Here is a 20,899-nt window from a genome sequence, read left to right on the forward strand (position 1 = left end):
CTAAGCCCAGAGTGTGTCTCAAAGCACATTTTCCAGACTTCAGTTGAGGAGGAACACTAAGAGACACCAGAACCACTGACTTTGTTCCTCTAGTTATAGAGAAAATACAGGATGATATGACCTGGTTCAGCCTTACAACTATAGCTCCATTGGAGTTCCATGGAAAACAAAGTAAGAACTCTGCTTGTCCTGGAAAGTAGACAGGAAATCCCCACTTCACTCATATATCATAAATCTGGATCAGGAAATAAGAACAGACAGCTGAGAGATGCCTTTTGGATGAAGTTTGCAATCCGCAACTGGGCGCCCTGTGATCTAGTGTCTCGTGCACTGATAATGAGACTAATTTTGATAAATAATAAAGATCTTGAATATAAGTTTCCTTAAAGATGTAATACTGAGTTCTTTCACACAAAAAATAGACAGTAAAGCTTCCTGCGATACCGTTGCACATCTCTCCTCTCTACAAAGTTCCCTGCTCGTGACAGGGAACTCTCTTCCCTCCCCTACAATCCCCCATCCCTCCACGTGATTCTCTCTGTTGTGCTTCCACTTTGTTCACTACTTCTTCCCACGTGGTGTAAAAGTGAGAAGCCATCGACTCTTGTGTCCCTGCACGCCAGCCCCACATAGAGGACAGTGAGAGGCCTCCCAGGTCTTCTCTTCTTGGTAAGAAGCATGTGGCATCCCTTAGAATGTGTATTTCTCTCTTCCTGAAGGCTTTTCTCATAGAGAATTTCTGGGGAATAACATCTGCCACTTAGTTACATTTAAAAGAAGAAAATCTCATGGGAGAAATTCCTGTTTGAACTAAGCCCCCCACACACCCCCAGTTCCCTGTGGCTTAAACCTGGCAATGTTATCTACGTGAGCTGGAGTGTGATAAGGACTCGCTTTAGTCTATTACACAGCAAGTGTGCACAGGAATCTACTCGATTTCCACTTTTCGTTGGTGAGGAAGAAAGCTGTCAGAAGAAAAAACCTTTTGAAAGAGATTGTGAACCAAGAATATAAAGAAAATCTACTTCAGTACTTAAATATACTACAGAGGAAAGGAAGGACCCCACGGGAAGGACATTGGTTGGCTTGCAAGGGCTGCCAATACAAAATACCACAGACAGTGTGGCTTAAGCAATAGAAATTTCTTTTCTCACACTTCTGGAGGCTGGAAGTCTAAGGTCTGGGTTTCACAGGTGTGGTTTCTTCTGAGACCTCTCCCCTGGGCTTGCAAGTGGCTGCCCTCTAGCTGAGTCATCACATGGCCTTTCCTCTGTGCACGTGTGTCTGTGTCCTAATCTCTGCTTATAAGAACACCAGCATAGGATTAGGGCCCATCCATGTGACCTCATCTTACCTTAATTACCTCTTTAAAGTCCTATCTTCAAATACAACCACATTCTGAGTTATGCGGGGTTAGGACTTCCACATATGAATTTTGAGGGGACACAATTCAGCCCATAACAGAGATTTAAATTTTATTGGAATTATACTTGGATATGCCTCTGAAGACTTCAAGGGTGTTAATAAAAGTTTTTGTAATTACTGAAAATATCAAACTAAATGAAATCCAAATGATAAACAGAATGACAGGTTATGGAATCTGGAATTGGGAGAATATAGAGTACATGAAACTTGACTTTCCCTCCCAATGTGGGGAGACCTTTTCCAGGACCCCAGCATCCTGCACTTGAACATATTTCAGGTATCAAAATTCAACTCATTTGTCCTTGTTGTGATCTGAAGCAGCAGACTTACTACTCTTCAGAAGAAAGCTTTCAAATATTTTAGGAAGCTTATCATTTTCGCATGGTCTTATCTTCTCTAGTCCAAACTTCCCTAATTCCTGGACATTTTTTATATGGCAAGCTTTTTAAACATCTTGCCATCATAGTGGTTTTAAAAAAGTGTGTGTCTTCTGTAACATAATTAGTATGTTCAACAACATTTTTTTAATCTGGCATTTTTTGAAGAGACAATTGTGTTTCACACAATTGAATTTTTTTCATGTAATTGAAGTTTATCCTCTCAACTAGTAAAAAAAAATTAACTAAATCCTCTGTAATACAGAAACACTCTTTCTTATGATATTTTAACTTATATAGTTTCATAAATAAAAATAAATCTACCTTCTGGAGCAACAGTGTATCAACTTTGCCTGCTCCCAGCAGATGGCACTGAAGATTGTGCACAGTAATTTCAGTCTAGGTGCACTCCCAGCCCCTTCATGTCACAGCACAGCTAGAAAATAAGAGTATTCTTGTGGGGTAAATAAACAAGGGTGTTACAGGCAAGGAGACTAGCCCAGGGATCCCCGAAGGCCCCCTCCGTGCTCCCAATATCTGAGGAGGATTGATATTTTGGCACATCTTTTAATGCGTTGCAGCCCACAGTGTGCTCTGGTGTGTTGGTTGGGAAGTTCTGATCTAGGTCATCTTCTTATTAATTTGGAAACTTTAATGAGTTTACATTTTTAAAATGTGTTTTATAAATATTTATCCCAACATTTATGTCAGTGAAATAGCAGAGTTTTGAAGGTATTTTGAATAAAAAGGATTTAAAGATGACAATAAAAGCAAAGATTTAAAAGTGAAAACTCATAATAATTTAATATACAGTGAAATGGGACAAACCATTTGAAAGTAGGAACAATTCTGAAAGGCAGAGAGTGAATTATGCCATTGCAAAAGTCCCGTTGGCTGTGGACTGAATTGTGTTCCCCCCCAAATTCACATGTTGAAGCCCTAACCCCCCAGCCCATGTGACTATATTGGACACAGGGCCTTTAAGGAGGTGACTAAGGTTACATGAGGTCATAAATGTGGAGCCCTGGTCTGACGGAACAGGCGCTCTTATAAGAAGAGACACCAGAGAGATCTCCCTCCCCGCCATGTGAGGATGTCGTGAGAAGGTGGAGGCTGCAGTCAGGAAGAGAGCTCTCGCCAGAACCTGACCATGCTGGCACCCTGACCCTGGACTTGCTGCCTCCAAAACTGTGAGAACATCAATTTCTGTTGTTGTGTTAGCTGCCTGGTCTGTGGTATTTTGTTATGGCAGCCTGAGCTAATACACCATTTTCTACAAACAATCATCAGCAAGGGGAAAAGTAATTGACAAAATGGAAACACTGTTGAATGTGTGGCAAGATGATCAGTGTCAACGTAGGGCACCCATTAACCCACTGGGAGATGGTTCAGTGTCTTAAAGGCCTAAGAAAGTACTGCTGCAACAGAAAGCCAGGGAAATGCCAGGCCTTTTTTTTTTTTTTTTGAGGAAGACTGGCCCTTCACTAACATCTGTTGCCAATCTTCCTCTTTTTTCTTGTTTCTCCCCAAAGCCCCGGAACATAGTTGTGTATCATAGGTGTAGAGTCGTATCTCTGTTATTTGGGACACTGCCTCAGCATGGCTTGATGAACGGTGCGTAGGTCTGCGCCCAGGATCCCAACTGGCAAACCCTGGGCCACCAAAGCAGAATGCGCAAACTTAACCGCTACGCCACTGGGCCAGGCCAGCCAGGCCCATTTTAATCTGTACCACACCAACATGAGTGGTAGCAGGTGGGAATACACTGCTGCTGTTAAGAGGTTCCTTTAGGATCATCAAGGAGGGGCATTCTACTCCTCAGCGGACTTTCAAATGTAAATGAAAAGATGCCCTTTGAACCTGCTACTCAAAGTGTGGTCCATGGACCAGCAGCATCAGCATCACCTGGGAGCTTGTTAGAAATGCAGAATCTCGGGCCATCCCAAACCTACCAAATCAGAATCTGCATTTTAACAAGACCTTCAAGTGATTCATACGCACATTAAAGTTTGAGAGGCACCAATTTACATCTCATATCAGCAAAAAGAAAAGAGTAAGCCTTTTTGGTTCTAAAGCTTCAAAGAACTGGCTCACCTTTCTGTTTGATGGAAATGCATGGGTGGCCTGGGAGGGTAAACGCCCCTACTTACTCTGGACTTGTGAATATTGGCACTTATGGAGCTTTGGGGACCTAACCTGTTCACATGTAAGAGCGTTTCTAAGGTTCTAAAAAGAGGTTGTATATCCCCGCTGTCTTCTGAAACAGATTGCAGAGCATAATTTAGTTTTTCTTGGTAATTGAAGGCCAAAGCTATGACTATCTGTATATATATATAGCGATGCCCTAAAGAGCTTTCAGGTTATATAATAGGTGCTCAGTAAATTCCCTTCAGAATAGCAGGTTAGAAATTCTCACATGGCAGATTGTGGGCTGTGTTTATCGTCTTCCCAGCAGAATGTATAGGGTTGTTCAATTTAACTAATTGTCTTAGACTGCTGTGCATTTTCATTTCTTCCATTTTTCCAATTTTCTTGTCTATCCTGTACTTTTTCAGACAACTAACAGTGATTGCTGCTCTCAAGCTGCCTGTATCAACAGCATTTCCTTCCCCTGCCTTGTGAATCCTTGTTTCTAACCTGCTGTGGGCTGGATAACTACAGAAATCACAGGATATCTAAAATAATAGCCAGATATTCTAAGTGAGAACTCCAGAGAATTTTCTGTAAGTGCATGCACTTTTGTGCACGGGCTGACTATGTGGTAATTATCTGCCTAATAATTCCATCCTTTTTTTTTCCTTTTAGGATCTTAGTTGTATCTTAGACAGTTGAGACTTAAATGATAATTAAATGACATCAACATAAGTGATCAAATAATATAACATCAGTGAAATTATTTCTTCCCATCATAATATGAGTGATGGAACTCAACTTAGAATGCCATGATGAAAAGAAGAAACAAAGATTCACAAGGAACATAAAAAATAATGCAGAAAGTTTGTAGGAAAAAAATAAATTCAAATATAAGAAAGTCAGTAGGAACATATATAAAAGATCCTGCATAAGATCTTTGGGGACAGATTATATCCTATAAATCTTTGTATCCCTAATACCTGGCCTACTAAAAATGCCATAAATGTGTAAATAGATCAGATAAAGGAGGAGAAACAAGAAAATTGTTTCTTCATATGGGGAGAGGGACACCTAATAGGGAATGTTACTGAAAGAGAAAAGGTGTTCTACAAAGGTCAAATATGATTTAAAAACTAGAGAATAAAAAAACTGGTTCAGGAAGATGGGAAGCCAGGCTGTAACAGAGAAAGAACTGCACTATCACTTTTTGAGATATGGATGTTCAGTTGTCCAAGGCTCCCACAACTTCCATTATAGAGAATATGAGTCCTAAATTGGGGGTGACAAACTACAGCACACGTGTCAGAATTTGACACTCAGCAAAAATTTCCCTCCTGCACCTGTGGCAGGGCTTAATTTCAATTACAGCACTCTTTCCCACGGAACACAGACTTGGCCTCAGCACTTGCCTCAACACTTCCATCAAACAACCAGAACTGACACGACCATATTTGGCATTCCTGGCCTGTAACCAAATATCTACAAATTATCACCTTTATGATTAGCAAAAGATGGGAGAGATGCCCTGAAGAAAAGGACCATTTTCTCCCAAAGTAAAAAGAATAAACCAATTCAGCTTAACTTTGTTATTCAAAACAGTGGTTCTCAAATTTTCCTGTGTGTCAGAATCACTGGAGAGCTTGCTGTTGGGTCCCATCTCCAGAGTTCAGTAGGTTTGGGGTGGGACCTGAGAATTTGCTTCTAAAACACTTTGAGATCCACCATTCTAAGGAATACTGGAACAAATTCTAAATATATAAAACTGAAAATCCTTTGACAAGCAAAATAGTATGTCATAATTAGCATAGCTTTATGAAGAAAAATGTAAATTAACCAAGTATAGTTTATAGTGAATACAGCAAAAATTTTGGAGCTAAATAGACCTTGATTTGATCTCTGGCTCTGCTATTTGCAAGTTCATGAGTTTTACTAAGATTACTTGAACTCTATAAGCCTTAGTTTCCTCTGGTAAAATGGGGATAAGAAAAATATCCCATAGAATGATTGTGAGGACTAACTGGAAAAAAATATATCTAAAGGGACTAGCACAGAGCCTGGTACATGGTAAGTATTCACCAATCTTTCATCCCTTTCCTCCTTTTCTTCACTGATAGCAGTCATGGAACTTAAAGCAATAGAGTGAATAACATTTTCATAAGGGTTGTAGGATCTGTCATGCAAAAAATTCTTATAAACATGCTAGAAAATACTATGGTGAATTAGTGGACAAGTGGAAGCAGCTTAGGTGATAAATATTGTGGGGAAGATCTGGTAAAACATAGGGTTCCAGGCCCCGTGGTGTAGCAGTTAAGTGCGCGCACTCCACCAAGGTGGCCCGAGTTCGGATCCCGGGCACGCACCAAAGCACCACTTATCAGGCCGTGCTGTGGCGGCGTCTCACATAAAGTGGAGGAAGATGGGCACAGATGTGAGCCCAGGGCCAGTCTTCCTCAGCAAAAAGAGGAGGATTGGCATGGATGTTAGCTCAGGGCCGATCTTCCTCACACACACACAAAAAAACATAAGGTCCCAGTCCTTCTCTTTAGGAGTCTCCACTAAAGAGACAGGGTTCACCTTCATTCCATATACCCCTGATTAAAATGGGCTTCTTACACCCTGGAGGTGTCGACGCAAATAACCAAAAACTATTCTATAGATAAGAGAGATAAGGTGAAGTTTACTTGAGCCAGGCTGAGGACCATAATCCGGGAAGGCAGTCTCCACAAAGGAAGAAAGTGTTCTAGAGAAGCATGGTTTTCAGTACAGTTTTATATCTTTTTAGAACAAAGAACACACATCAAACACACCCAGGATACATATTCATTAAAGTTTCAAAGAGGTATTCAGTTGCAAATTAGCAGGTCAACATGACCCTGATGTCTGGCAAAGGGATCATATCTTCAGGAGTGCTGATACCAGTGCTACCGATATGGGCAACACAGAGGGGAAGTATGCATTTTTATCTTCAAAGAGTGCATTCTTTTACTTTGAGATAATGTTTAATGCACTCTTTAATGGTTAAAGCAGAAGTAAAATATACGTTTGATAGGCCATAAATCAGGCTTCTTTAGTTCAAGCCAAATCAATTTTAAACCAGAATACCTACCCTATATACCTCAAAATTTGAAAATTTCTTTTCAGAAGATACATTTCAGGGACAGAAAGCCAACTGCTTAGTTATTCCCTTTGCTTCATAAGGGTAGCCCTCAATCTAGAGTTTTTTTCCGAACCATTTTTCAAAGGACTCCCAGGGAGTGTTGGAATCTAGTTGTGTAATCTCCTTGATGAAGCAGAGTGTGATCTTTTGCTCATGCAGGCTGAGGTTTCTGAGGAGAAGCTGGAAACATTGTGGAAAAGGGCTTGCCCCTTTTGTATATATGGAACATGAAGCGTTGTTGGAAATCCTAAAACTCAAAAGTACAGATCCAACCACTAAAATCCTATTTGTAGTTCATTTGGGGCATTAAAGCACAAAGTGAAGCTGGGTACCTGATGGTTACTGTAAATATTCAGTAATAAACGATTACCCAAGATGAAAAGAAGTTACTCTCGTTAATTTGTTATCTTGTTTAACCCAAGAGGTGATGCAAGGCTCACAAGGATTTATGAGCTTGTTTTGCAGAGTAAAAAGAACGCCTTCAAGGAAGTTACCATGACCAGATAATCAGCCCCCAGCTGCCACTGATGCCCAGAAGTCTGATTGCCCAAGGGCTTATCTGGAGTGAAAGAAACACAGATTTTACCTTTGTTTCTCTGAAACTCCTCCTACCAAGCCCCTTAGTTCTATAAAACCCCCTGCTTTCTTCTTTTGTTAAGGCCAATTTGAGAGAACCCATCCTCCTGCCTTCCCATTTTGGCCAATTCAAATAAACCTTTCTCCACCTCCAAACACAGTGATTGGCTTACTGTGTGTTTTGAGATGAAGAGGTTCCGTATCACAAGTATCATTAGTTCACGCAGCAACTAAAGGGAAGCTTCGCATTATCCTAGACCACAAAACACTTTATGCTTTGTATAACCATTCAGTAAATTAGACCTATTACTCCAGAAATATCCTATTAGATCCCATTCTGAACTCTATGTTCTTGGGGGATTTCATTGCTAATACAGAATTGTTGTGGCATTCTCAGGATTCCAAGAGGTTGAGACGACTTGGGTAATCTAGTCTGGGGCTTGCTTGCCAGTTAGCACGCTGGGATAGGCCAGCCATTCACAGACTTCACTACCGTGGACAAGGCGAGCGAGTTCTGGCTCTGGATGCTGCAGCTTCTCTTCTGAACAGCGACAGGACGAGCCAACCCTCGCCCAAAATCCTGAGGAAGACCGTTGGTCTTCCATCTCCCTTACTCCGTTTTCCCCTTCCCCTAACCTAGATTTCAGTCAGTGGGAAAACTTTGGCATAATGCGGTTCTCACTGAGATTGTGTTTATCATGGAGAAACGTTTCCTCTTCCTTTGCCCGGGATCATAATTTCCTATAGACAGGGAGCTTGAAAGCCCTATTTCCTTTGGAATTAATATTAAGGGGGGAAAAATCAAGGTTAAAAAACAAAACCAAACGCAGAGCTCCTCGTCGGAGGAAGGGTGGGTGGGGTCAGGACGGTCTGGCGTCGCCCTGGGCTCCGGACGTCCCCTCCCTGCACCAGGCCCAGGCCCAGGCCCAGCGCGCCCCGGCCTCGCCGGGTGGGAGCGGCCCAGGGCCCCCTCCGGCCGAGGCCCGCCCCTCCGCCCGGGCCGCAGCCGAGGTCGCGGGGTGGGCAGCGAGGCTTGGGGCCGCCGGCCCGGCCTGCAGGGGGCGCTGCGGCGGCGGGCGAGGCCCGCGTGCGGGGCGCGACCCGGGGAGAGCGCGGCGCGGGCCGGGGCGCGGGGCAGCGCCGGGAGGACACACGGGGCCGGCGCCCGCGGCGGCCGAGCGGGGCTCCGCGAGGGGCGCGGGCACCTGAGACGCGGCCCCGGGCGGCTCCCTCGGTGACGCGGCCGCGCTCCTTCCTCTTCCTCTCGCCGCCCGGCCCCGCCTTCCCTTCCTCCGCCCACCTCCCGAAGCCGAGCCGCCGCCGCCGCAGCGCCGTCATGTCGGCCCCCGCCGGCTCCCCGCGTCCGGCCGCCAGCGCCCGCATCCCGCCCCGGCTCGGCGGAGCCGCCGCCTCAGGAGCCGCGGCGCCCGCGGGCCCGGGCCCGACGCCGCCCCAGCAGAACGGTGAGGCGGGCGGGGCGCGGCCTAGCGGGCGGGCGGCCTGCGTGGCCGGGGCGGCCGGGCCGGCTGAGGGCTGAGGGCTGAGGGCGCCGGCGGGGGCCGCGGGGAGAGGGCGCCGGAGGAGCGGGGCCGGCGGGGCCTGAACGCGGCCGGCCGGGAGCGCGGGCGGTGGGCCCGGGCCGGTCCCCGGCACCCCGGGCGGGCGGGCGGGCGGGCTGTGAGCGGCCCCTTCCCCGGGACCCGGCGGGAGGCGAGGCCGCGGCGCGGGCGGGGGCCGGTGACCCGCCGGGCGGGGTCCGGGACGACCGCTGGGCTTTCCGAGGCCCCGAGCGCGCCGCCTCCCGGGGCCCGAAGTTGGTGCCCAAGTTTGCGGACGGGAGGGCGCCGGCGCGCACGCAGTGTAACCGGAACCCTGACCCAGTTCGGGCCGGACCTGCGGCGGCGGCGGCGGCTCTCGCGCCTGGAGTTTGCCGGTGGTGTTGGCGAGGGAGCAGGTGTCAGACGGCTTTGAGCGAATGCCTGCATCTGGGGGTCCCCAGCTGCGCCTTCAGAAATGCGGACGAGGCCTCCCGGGGCCGGGGCCGCGGGGCGGCTCACCCCGGGCTGCGCTTCCCGGGCGCGGGGTCTCAGGCCCCGTGCTCGTGGGTGGGGGCCCTCTTTGTAGACGGGCAGTATGTCACATGAGAACCCCCGAGAGTGACCGAATACTTCAGGAAAGTGTGTCTGTCCTGTGTTCCTAAGAACAAAACTATGCTAGTACTCTTCCCGTGATGGTCGGACTGACCTGTGTTATCCAGTTTGTTAATGAAAATTTCCCGGACTTTATACATCAGTTCAGCCAACGTCTGGTTTTTAAAACTGGTGCTTTTCAAACATGAAGTTTATCGTTTATGCTGAGAGTCAGAGGTTGAATTTTTTCCGGAGTCTAAAGTGATGGCTTAGCCTTCCTGTCTTTCGGACCAGCCATGCTTGTCCATATTCCGTGCTTTCCTTCCGATGGTCAGCGTTGACTGTGGTGGGTTCTGAATATGTATTCCTGTCATCAGCAGACATAAGGATATTATTAGTGAGAGTTTTTGTCCTTGGAAACTTAATATGCATTCTTTTTTCTGTTTTGTTTTAAAACAGCTTCGTGTGTGAAGGAACTAGAACAGGATAATTTAGGAAAAGATCTCAAGTCTTGTAGAGTATTGTAACCCGTGTTTAACAGTGAGCCAAGGGTTGGGTCTTTTCTTGTTTTCTGAGTATGCCTTGTCTTAGTGAACAATTTTTAAAGTGGCAAGTGTTTATCTTAGCCTTACAAATTTGGTGAATGCTCAAGGAATGCCAGGCTATCACTTGTAATCAGAATATTAAATCTGTAAGAACAAATCAGTTAATACATTTGTAAGCCAAATATAGATAGATAGGAAGTAGTTTAAATAGAGAAATAGCAAGAACAAATCTGTTGTTGTTTTATTTGCCAATCTTAGAAGAAAATAATGTTTGCTACACGGGTTGGCCTTTGTAGATAACGATTAAGCAGTCGTGGGGATTTGTGATTTACTCTTCAGCCCTACGTAAATTAGTTTGCCTTTTACTGTATCTCTATGGAACTCCAGACATGGTGAGAAGAAATAGTTCAGAAGCGAGAGTCGGAAACATCACAGAAGACAGAATTGTAAAACTAGAATGGTACCTAGAGATCACTTACTTCAGTGGTTATCAAATTTTTAAAAAACAGATTTGTTTTCCCAAAGGAAATTTTGTATAGAGCCCTGATAGAGAAATCAGAAAAAGCAGAGCTGTTGTGGTTAAGTAGAGGTGGAGGTCCGGGTGCTTTTGAAACGCAGTCTGAAAAACACGTAGTCCACTTCCCTAATTTAACAGATGAAATCAGGGTCCTGAAAGGTTATGTTTTTCAGCAATTCTTGTGTAAGCTTAGTGAGGTAACAGTTTTGTCTGTCTCTTGTTCTCTACTGTACATTCAAGGCCTGGAAGTTCTAAGTATTCATTAAATATTTGTTAAATGAAGTGTCATTTGGTCTTCCTAGTGCCAAGTCCAGGTCTCTTCCTATTAACAGACTCGAAGAAGTTTCTTTTTAGAAATTTGGAAAGGGTAGGGAACAGAGAGGCAGAAAACTGAGACTTCGTTATCACTTTTACTTTCTAGGTTTAATTGCTAACATGCTTTTCCCCACTTACTTGAAGATACAATTTGACTTCGAGTCTGTGAAATATTTCTCTTAAACTTCCTTCTTTGGAGTTGTATTTCTATATTTCAGTTTTTCATTGAGCAGCATATGGGCTTTTAGAATTATTTGTATTTCCATATGAAGTTGAATATTTTTCAGCTGTTACTCTGCCTTTTGAGAGTCCTTCTGAGCTGAGTCCTCAAACAAGGAAAGATTGAGTGAAATAATATCCTGGTAATGATGGCATAACTCCAAAATTTTTCCCAATTGACTTAAATTGAAAGGGGTCTTTTTTGGGAGGAGTGGGCACCCAGATTTAACAATAAACCACTGCTTTTTAATTCTACTTGTAGGAAGCAAATGGTGCTCATTTTCAAATGAAAATGTGTTTCTTCCTTCCATTTACCTTTTACAAGAGTGATACTCCTGGCAGTTTTATCATTTTAATTGTCAATAATGCAAGAAAGATGAGATAGTAATGGGAATTAGAATTCATTATGGAAGATATAAAGAAACATACCATTCACCCAGCAGTACTCTCTGGTCGGTTACAAGAAACCCTTCAGCTTTGAGAGCACACGTAAAATTTAAAATGATAGAAATTTCCCTAGTGTGTCTGCAGTAGGTTCCTTTTCATCAGAGCAGCATCTGTGTCTTGGATTTCTAGTCGTCCTTTTTACCTAATCGGAAGCATCAGGTCCTCTCATGGAGATATTGCCATGGTATAATGTAAGTATCTGGGTGTGTAGTTTCCTTCTAAGCTGATTCATACATATCTTAAGAATCTTTTAAAAAATTTCCTCCTTATATAACCTAGTGTCATTTATCTGGGTTTAATTTTTATTTTTTGTTGCTATGTGTGTTACTTTAGTTATTTGCACTGTCTTTTCTCACTCCCCCTCAGGTTTCTGAGATTGTATTTGTAATAATTTTTGTAAACCACGTTCATTGCCGCTGATCTTAGTGTTTCAGCTAACTTCATCTTTCTAATTCATCTGTAAACCCTGAAGTATTAGATGCTAAAGATATTGAAATAGAACAGATTTTGAGCCCATCTTTGGTAGACTTTCCTAGAAATGAGGGCATCTTCCCCTCAGCACTGCGTGTTAGATGATGTTATATTCAGCTCTGGGGAAGCCACTGTTTCCAGTAGGCTGAGCAGACTCAGAATTGTCAGAAGGTGTGGGCTAGTGAAAAGGGTTTTGTGGAGAAAATGAACATCTCTGAGCCTCGGGGAGTAATAATACCTTCTTCGTAGGGTTGTTGAGAGGATTACATTAAATGAGGTACTATTTTTAAAGTATCTGGTGCTTAGCAGAATGAGAGTCCCCTTCATGCCGTTTCCGTCAGAACACCAGGATAAGAATTCTTGGGATGACAGAGACCATGTGAGTTTTCTTCATCATATTCCCAGTGCAGTAGGCACTCAGTTGAGTAAGTGAACTTGGCTTCATATTTGTAATTGCTTTTCAAGACTGGCCACTGAAAGGATTTGTATAGGGCCAGCTCTCCCTACTCCTTTCTTGTATTTAAGGCTCAATCACTACTGTAGTCTTTTTAGTATTTTCTTACACTCCCACAGATCCATTCTTGGAAGGTCTCCTCTAACAGGCCATCCATCTCAGCTAGCTGGCCTGTGGGAAGGTGGGTTTAATTGGTTTTAAGTTTTCTAAACTTGTGTGTCGAAAGCTGCTCGTGCTAGGAACTGAGGAAAAGCAGGAGGATGCAGGGAGGGGAGGGGGAGGAGTCAAATGCCTGGCCCAGCGGGTGGCCAAGTCTTAACGCGCTTATTTTTCTGGTATTTCTGAGAAACAGGTATTGTGAAATGAGCTTTGGATCCTGCAGTGCCTGGCTTCTTCACTGCTGACCAACGATTTGAATTTGTGTGAATTAGTGAGCTTTCATGTCCCTGTTTGTTGGTTTATCAAATCGCAGGATTATTGTGACAATTATAGAGATTAACACAGAGAGAAGCAAGTACCTGGCCTGTAGTGGGTTCTCAGCCAATACTGGTTTTCCTTTGGTGCCTTCTCTCTTTGAACTCACTATCATGGCATCTAAAGAGGACGGCTCATGGAGTGGCAGGAGTAACCTCTACTTAATGCAGTGAGATTTCATCCACGTGGTGGCCCAGGCTGTGTCTAGGCTCTGTTTGCCCCCAATGACTGTGACAGTTAACGTTTGTAGCTAGTAGCCTTCTATTAGAAAGAATAATCCAGGATATCCAGATGTGATTGGGACTCCCCATTTTTTAAATCACTAGGGTTTCTAGTTGCAGATTTCTTTAGGGGGCTGTGTATATACATATTTTTTATACACATTAAAAACATCTATATTTTAGCAATATTAATGATAGTTTATTGGCAGGGATAGGCTATTCAGAATATTCAGTAGTCAGTACTGCGTGTACTGACCACTGAATGGATACCAGCCTTGACACTAGAGCAGGATTCTGTAAGCCTGTAATGAACCAGGCATTAGTCCTTTAGTTGCTGGATCATGAGGAAGTCTGGGGGTCAGGGGCTAAGGAGCAGCATGGTGGGCTGTAACAGGGAAGCAGAGTCAGGGCTGTGACTACTCACCAACTGGTTCAGGAGTATTTTAATATTTTAACAAAGATGATTGTTAAAATGCATACTAGCTGAATATCGACCTACTTCTTGGTAGTTCAGTGATGAATGAATTTTTTAGATCTGATTCTGTCTCTCCAAGTTAGTATGAATGTATCTCAGTAGGATAGAGGGGCTTGTACTTTGCTGGCCTTGATGTTCTTTTTAAGACAATGAGAACTTTTAATCTTGGTCAGATCATGAAGGGCCTTTACATTAGTTTTCTCTTTGCTGCTGTAACACATTACCACAAATTGGTGGCTTAAAACAACATAAATTCATCATCTGTAGGTTAGAAGTGTAACTGGGCTAAATCAAGATGTCGGTAAGGGCTGCATTTCCTTCTAGAAGCTCTAGGAGAGAATCCATTTCTTTTGCCTTTTCCAGCTTCTAGAGGCTGCCCACACTCCTTGGCTCAGGGCCCATGCTTTCCATCTTCAAAGCCAGCAGCATTGCATCTCTCTAAGGAGTCTTCTGTGGTCACATCTCCCTCTTCTACTTTTAAGGACTCTTGTGGTTACATTGAGTTCACTGGATTATCAAGGCTTAACAACCCTAATGCTGTCTGCAACCTTAACTCTGTTTTGCCATGTAACCTAACATATGCACAAGTTCCAGGGATTAGGACATGGACATATGGGGTGGAAGAGGGATTATTCTGCCTTCCACTGTCTTATAGGCCATGTTAAAGAATTTGGATTTTTTCTTTATGGCAAGAGAAACCATTAGAAAGCTTTAAACAAGGAAGTAACAGTCAGATGTGCTTTTTAGGAAAATCACTGTGGCTATGTCTGGTGTAGACATTTGTCTAAAAAATTGTGTCATACAATCACTTTAGTAGGTCATTTCCAGCCCTTTTTTCTGTTGATATTTTAAAAACTAGCTTTGCAGTAATTTTAGATTTGCAGAAATGATGTAAAGATGGTGCAGCAAACGCAATATCCTTCACTTAGCTTCCTCTCAAGTCTTACATCTTCCTAACATCTTACAAAACCATGGTACATTTATCAAAACAAGGAAATTGACATTGATGAAATACAATTAACTAAACTGCAGATTTTATTTATATTTCACCAGTTTTCCACTCATTTTTTGTGTGTGTTCCTGGGTCCAATCCAGGATATCATGTTGCATTTAGTTGTTGTGTCTCCATAGTCTCCTCTGGTGGGTGATGGTTTGTCTCTTTTGTTTTTTAGGACGTTGACAGTACTGGTTAGTTATTTTGCAGCCAGTTCCTCACTTCGGGTTTCTCTTGATTAAACTGGGGTTGTGAATCTTTAGGAGAAATACCACAGAGGTGAAGTGCCCTTCTGGTGGTGTCAGGGGTTACTTGATAGCCGCTTGTTTTGTTACTGGTCGTGGTAACCTTGGGCACTTGATTGAGGGGATGTCTCAGCTTCGGCTGCTGTAACAAAATACCGTGGACTGAGTGGTTTGAACCACAGACATTTATTTTCTCACAGTTTTGGAGGCTGGAAGTCCAAGATCAGGGTGCCAGCATGATTGGGTTCTGGTGAGAACCCTTTTCCTGGCTTGCAGATGACCACTTTCTTGCTGTGTTTCCTCCTCTTATAAGGATACTAATTCCATCATGAGGGTCCCACCCTCGTGACCTGATCTAAACCTAATTACCTCCCAGTGGCCCCACCTCTTAATACCATCGAACAGGGGGTTATGGCTTCAACATACGAATTTTGGGGGGACACATTCAGTCCATAATGGGCTGCCAGGTTCCTCCACTGTAAAATTATTAAAACTTTTCCTACTCCATTTAGGAGGAGCTCACTTAACTCCAGCCTGCATTCAACAGAAAGGAAATTAAGCACCACCTCCTGGAGTGAGATTTATCAAAAAATTTGTGGACATGTGTTAAAATCACCACAGTAATTAATAAATGTTATTAGGGAGATACTTTGAAGTAACTATCCTGTTTCTCCTTAAAATTTCAACTCCACTATTAGCATTCCTCAGTGGCTCTCTCCTGCAGTAATGCTTACTATGGAATTCTAATGGTGATTTTTCTTTTTTCCTTATTCCTTCTACATTTATTATTTGGAATTTTTCTGTAAGGAAGACTTGCCCCTTTTCTCCTATTTTAAAATTTATTCGATCATTTCTTTATATCATTATGGACTCAAGAATATTTATTTTATTCTTTGGATTATAATCCAATACTATTTATATCTGTTGCTCAAATTGTTACAGCTTCGGAGGCCGGCCCTGTGGCTTAGCGGTTCGGATCCCGGGCGCGCACTGACTCCCCGCTTCTCTGGCCATGCTGAGGCCGTGTCCCACATACAGCAACTAGAAGGATGTGCAGCTATGACATACAACTATCTACTGGGGCTTTGGGGGGGTGGGAATTGTTACAGCTTTGGCCATTGGGAGCTCTTTCAGGGTGGCTCCTGTATCCCTTTGCCCTCATCATTTTGTTGTTTGAGCACATCCTTACTTTCTGGCACTACAGGATACTCCGTGTTTTTCTTGCCCTACCCTAGCAGTAGAATCAGCCCTTTGTCCAAGGCACCCTGGTTCGTTTTGTTGGGGCATGGTATTTAGAAACCAAAACTGGGCCCTGGATGTGCTCATTACTCCTGGGGTGTCACTGCTTCTAGGCTCTCTTAGGGGACAGAGCTAGGAGATATATACAAACCCATATATGGAAACATCTGTAATTATCTCTGTTGTCTATCCATCTGTATATATATAGTACCTAAACATCCTTCAGTTAGGTTATCATACATTTGTAATATACTTAGACTGACTTGTTGCAGTCTGCATTCCATCCTAGATTTTCTCCGCATCTGGTTGATTTTTTACAAAAGTTTACATATAGTAAATTTGCATTCATTCTTGTAGTGTTCAGCTTCTTTGAGTTTTGACATATGTGGACAATCAAGTATCCACCACCACAGTACCGTATATAACAGTTCCATCACCATAAAAATGTCCTCATGTAGTCCCTTTGTAGTTAACACCTCTCCTCTCCACCAACCCTGGCAGCCATTGCTCTGTTTTCCATCTCTGTCGTTCTGCCTTTTCCAGTATGACAATGTTATATAAATGGAACCATAAAATATGTAGTCTTTTGGGTCTGGTTTCTTTCACTTAGCTACATTCATCCATGCTGTTGCATGAATCAGTCGTCTGTTCCCTTTTATTGCTATGGAGTATTCTATTGTAGGTTTGTACCAGGATTGTTTATCCATTCCTCTGTTGTTGAATATCTTGGTTGTTTCCAGTTTTTAGTGATTGTGAATAAAGCTGGTATAAACGTTCATGTACTGGTTTTTGTGTCAACACAATTTCAGTTCTCTTAGGTAAATATGTAGGAATGAAACTGCTGGGTCAAATGGTAAGTGTGTATTTAACTTTACAAGAAACTATCAAACTGTTTTCCAAGGTGGCTGTACTATTTTGCATCCCTCCAACAATGAATGAGAATTTCTGTTGCACCACATCTTTGCCAACATTTAATATTTCAGTTGTTTTGTTTTAGTCATTCTAATGGGTGTATAGAGATATCTCATTGGGATTTTATTTTTTTATTTTTTTTGTGAGGAAGATTGGGTAACATCTGTGCCCATCTTCCTCTATTTTGTATGTAGGATGCTGCCACAGCATGGCTTGATGAGCTGGTGTGTACGTCCATGCCTGGGATCTGAACCCATGAACCCTGGGCCACTAAAGCTGAGCATGTGAACTTAACTACTATGCCACCAGGCTGGTCCCCCTCATTGGGGTTTTAATTGCATTTTCCTAAATGACTAATGATGAGCATCTTTGCATATGTTTATTTGCCATCCATATATCTTCTTTAGTGATTATCTTTTCAAATTTTTCACCAATTTTTGGTTGGGTTGTCTGTTTTCTTACTGTTGAGTTTTAAGAGTTCTTAATATATTCTGGATACAAGTCCTTTGTTGGGCATGTGAAATGCAAATATTTTCTCGTAGTCTGTGGCTTGTCTTTTCATTCTCTTAGTGCTTTTTGCAGACCAAAAAACTTTTCAATTTGATAAAGTCCACTTTATCAGTGTTTTCTGTTAGTGATCATGCTTTTAGTGTCATAGGTAAGAACTTATTGTCCACCGCATATTCACCTAAATATTCTTCTATATTTTCTCCTAGAAGTTTTTTAATTTTACATTTTACATTTAGATCTATGATTCGTTTTGACTTAATTTTTGTTTAAGGTCTTAGATATGTGTTGAAGTTAATTTTTTTTGATTATGGACTATTCCAGCACTGTTGGTTGGAAAGACTGTCTTTCCTCCATTGAATTGCCTTGCACGTTTGTTAAAAGTCAGTTGACTATATTTTTGTGGGTCTATTTCTAGACTCTCTATTATTTTCTATGAGTCTGTCCTTTCACCTGTACCACACTTTCTTGATTATTTTAGCATATAAGGCAAGTCTTGAAATTGGGTCATGTGAGTTCTCCAACTGTTCTTTTTCAAAAATTTTTTTTTGTTTTTTTCCTATTTTAGTACCTTTGCCTTTCCATAGAAATTTTAGAATCAGCTTGTTGATATCTATAAAAAAGCCTGCTGGTATTTTTATTGGGATTGCATTGAACCTAAAGATCAAAATTGAGATATTGTACCTCTTAATATGGAATCTTCCAGTTCACAGACACAGCATATCATTCGTTTACTGAAAGCCTTGATTTCTTTCATCAGTGTTTTGTAGTTTTCTGCATGTAGATCCTTCATGTATTTTGTTAGATTTATATTTTAAGTAGTTTCTTGTGTGCTATTATAAATAATATTGGTTTTTAAAAATTTTAAATCCCATGTGTTCATTACTGGTCTTTGTTTGTTTGTGAGGAAGATCAGCCCTGAGCTACATCTGATGCCAATCCTCTTTTTTTTTTTTTTTGCTGAGGAAGATTGGCCCTGAGCTAACATCCGTGCCCATCTCCCTCTACTTTATATGGGACGCCACCATAGCATGGCTTGACAAGCAGTGCGTCGGTGCGCACCCAAGATCCGAACCCGTGAACCCTGGGCCCCCAAAGCAGAGTGTGTGCACTTAACCGCTTGCACCACCGGGCTGGCCCCATTAGTGATCTTTGGAAGTACGAGTGACTCTTGTATATTGACCTAGCATTTTGTGACTCTGATAAACTCACTTACTAGTTCCAGGCAATTTTTTTTGTAGATTCTTTGGGATTGTCTACACAATCATGTCATTCTGTAAATAAAGACAGTTTTATTTCTTTCTTTCGAATCTGTATGCTGTTTCTTTCTTTTTCTTGCCTTGTTTAAGTAGCTACCTAGTACATCTTGAACATTGTTGAGTGGGAGTGGCTTATTATTATTATTATTATTTTTTACTGTGAGTGCATGGTAGTGAAGAATATGGTAACTACTAGTGTTGCTTGGTGCCACTGCTTCAATTTGTGCCACAGGGCCAGCATGTTACCCGTTATTGCTTTTGTACCGTTAGTACAAATGTCAACACGGTGAAGAAGGCAAATATCATTTAAGTAGTGTTATGAAAATAATTTTTACCTACGGATCCCCCAGAGTCTCTGGTACTGCCAGGGTTCTGTGTACTGCGCTTTGAGAACTGCTGTTCTCAAACAAGTAAAATCAATTTTAACTTGTCCAATTATCCTAATATATACAAAGTATTATTTTAACATGTGTTCGGTATTTAAAAATTGCTGAGATATTTTCCTTTTTTATACTATTTTTCCAAAATCCATTGTGTATTTTATACTTACAGCACTTCTCAATTCAGGTTAGCTATATTTCAAGTGCTCAATAGCCACATGTGGCTGGTGGCTACCATATTGGATAGTGCAGGTCTCCTACACTATCCAACAACTGTGATTCCAGTTGTTTTTGCCTCTCTCGATAGACCCAATTTTCAGCCCTTGGTTGTTTTTTTTCTTTCGTTCTTTTCTAGTGTACCTGTATCAGTTTTTTCTGTATTTCACTTAAGCTTTACAGCTCTCAAATATTGTATTCTAGGAAGGAACTATTTTTCTAATACAGTAGGACAACTTAGTGCATTATGTACATATATACACGTTTACCTTATTTTAAAAATAACATTTTCTTTTGTAATAATTATTGAAACTGTTATGTTTAGACTTTTGAGAATATAATGCAGTTTTATGTTGAGTAAAGATGGATGTATTTCAGTTTTAGGATCTGGATTCTGAATTTTTTTAAATAGTAGTTAGTTGCTGTTCCAGTTGCTATTACTACATAAAAAATTACTCCAAAACTTAGTGGTTTAAAACAACCATTTTATTATGCTCAGAGATTCTGCTGATTAGGAATTTGGACAGGGCACAGCAGAGATGGCTTTGCTCTTTGATGTCTAGGGCCTCAGCTGGGAAGATTCAAAGGTGATTTGATGGCTGGAGGTTAGAATGATCTGGAAGGCTCATTTATTCACACATCTAGCACCTGGGCTAGAATGACTCGAAGGCTCAGACTTCAAACCAGAGTGCCCACACATGACCTCTCCACGTGGTTTGGCTTCCTCAGACTATGGCAGCTGTGGTGTAATTGGACTTATGTGGCTGTTTAGGAACCCACATGCAAATGTTCTGTCCAACAGTGCAGCAGTGAATTGTCTGTGACCAAGCCTGGGAAGTCACACAGTTTTTCTTGTGCTGTTCTTTATTGGTGGAAGCTGTTACAAGCCTGCTTTAAATTCAAGGGGACTAGACAAACCCCACCCTTTAATCAGAGTATCAAAGAATTTGGGGACCATGTTTTAAAACTGCCACAGTCACTATGGGAATTATAGGAAATACAGGCAAATGAAAATGCTAATACTAATAAAATCCCCATAATTTACTCTATAGACTGTGTTAAAAAGAGTATGAGTATATGTAAACTATTTATTTGTAATATCTGCCAGGCTCAGTTTTTAGTATATGCTGAAGAAATAAAACTTCGATATTAGTTTTGGTATTATACCCTAAGAGAAAGTTAGGAGAGTTATCTAATACATTTTAAAGTTGA

At 42.2% G+C, this 20,899-nt stretch overlaps 1 protein-coding gene across 4 annotated transcripts in view; it reads left to right on the plus strand.

The window, feature by feature from the left end:
- Positions 1-8,733: 8,733 nt before the first annotated feature.
- SEC24B (SEC24 homolog B, COPII coat complex component) overlaps positions 8,734-20,899 on the plus strand; it is an 85,931-nt gene continuing 73,765 nt past the window's right edge. For all 4 annotated transcript variants that reach the window (XM_058549888.1, XM_058549889.1, XM_058549890.1 and 1 more), the window contains exon 1: positions 8,734-9,131. In XM_058549888.1, the coding sequence (XP_058405871.1) occupies positions 9,005-9,131 (127 nt within the window). In that variant the 5' untranslated portion in view covers positions 8,734-9,004. The remainder of the gene's footprint in view (positions 9,132-20,899) is intronic.

This window comes from Diceros bicornis, chromosome 11 (assembly GCF_020826845.1).
Source record: "Diceros bicornis minor isolate mBicDic1 chromosome 11, mDicBic1.mat.cur, whole genome shotgun sequence".
Taxonomy (NCBI): domain Eukaryota; kingdom Metazoa; phylum Chordata; class Mammalia; order Perissodactyla; family Rhinocerotidae; genus Diceros; species Diceros bicornis.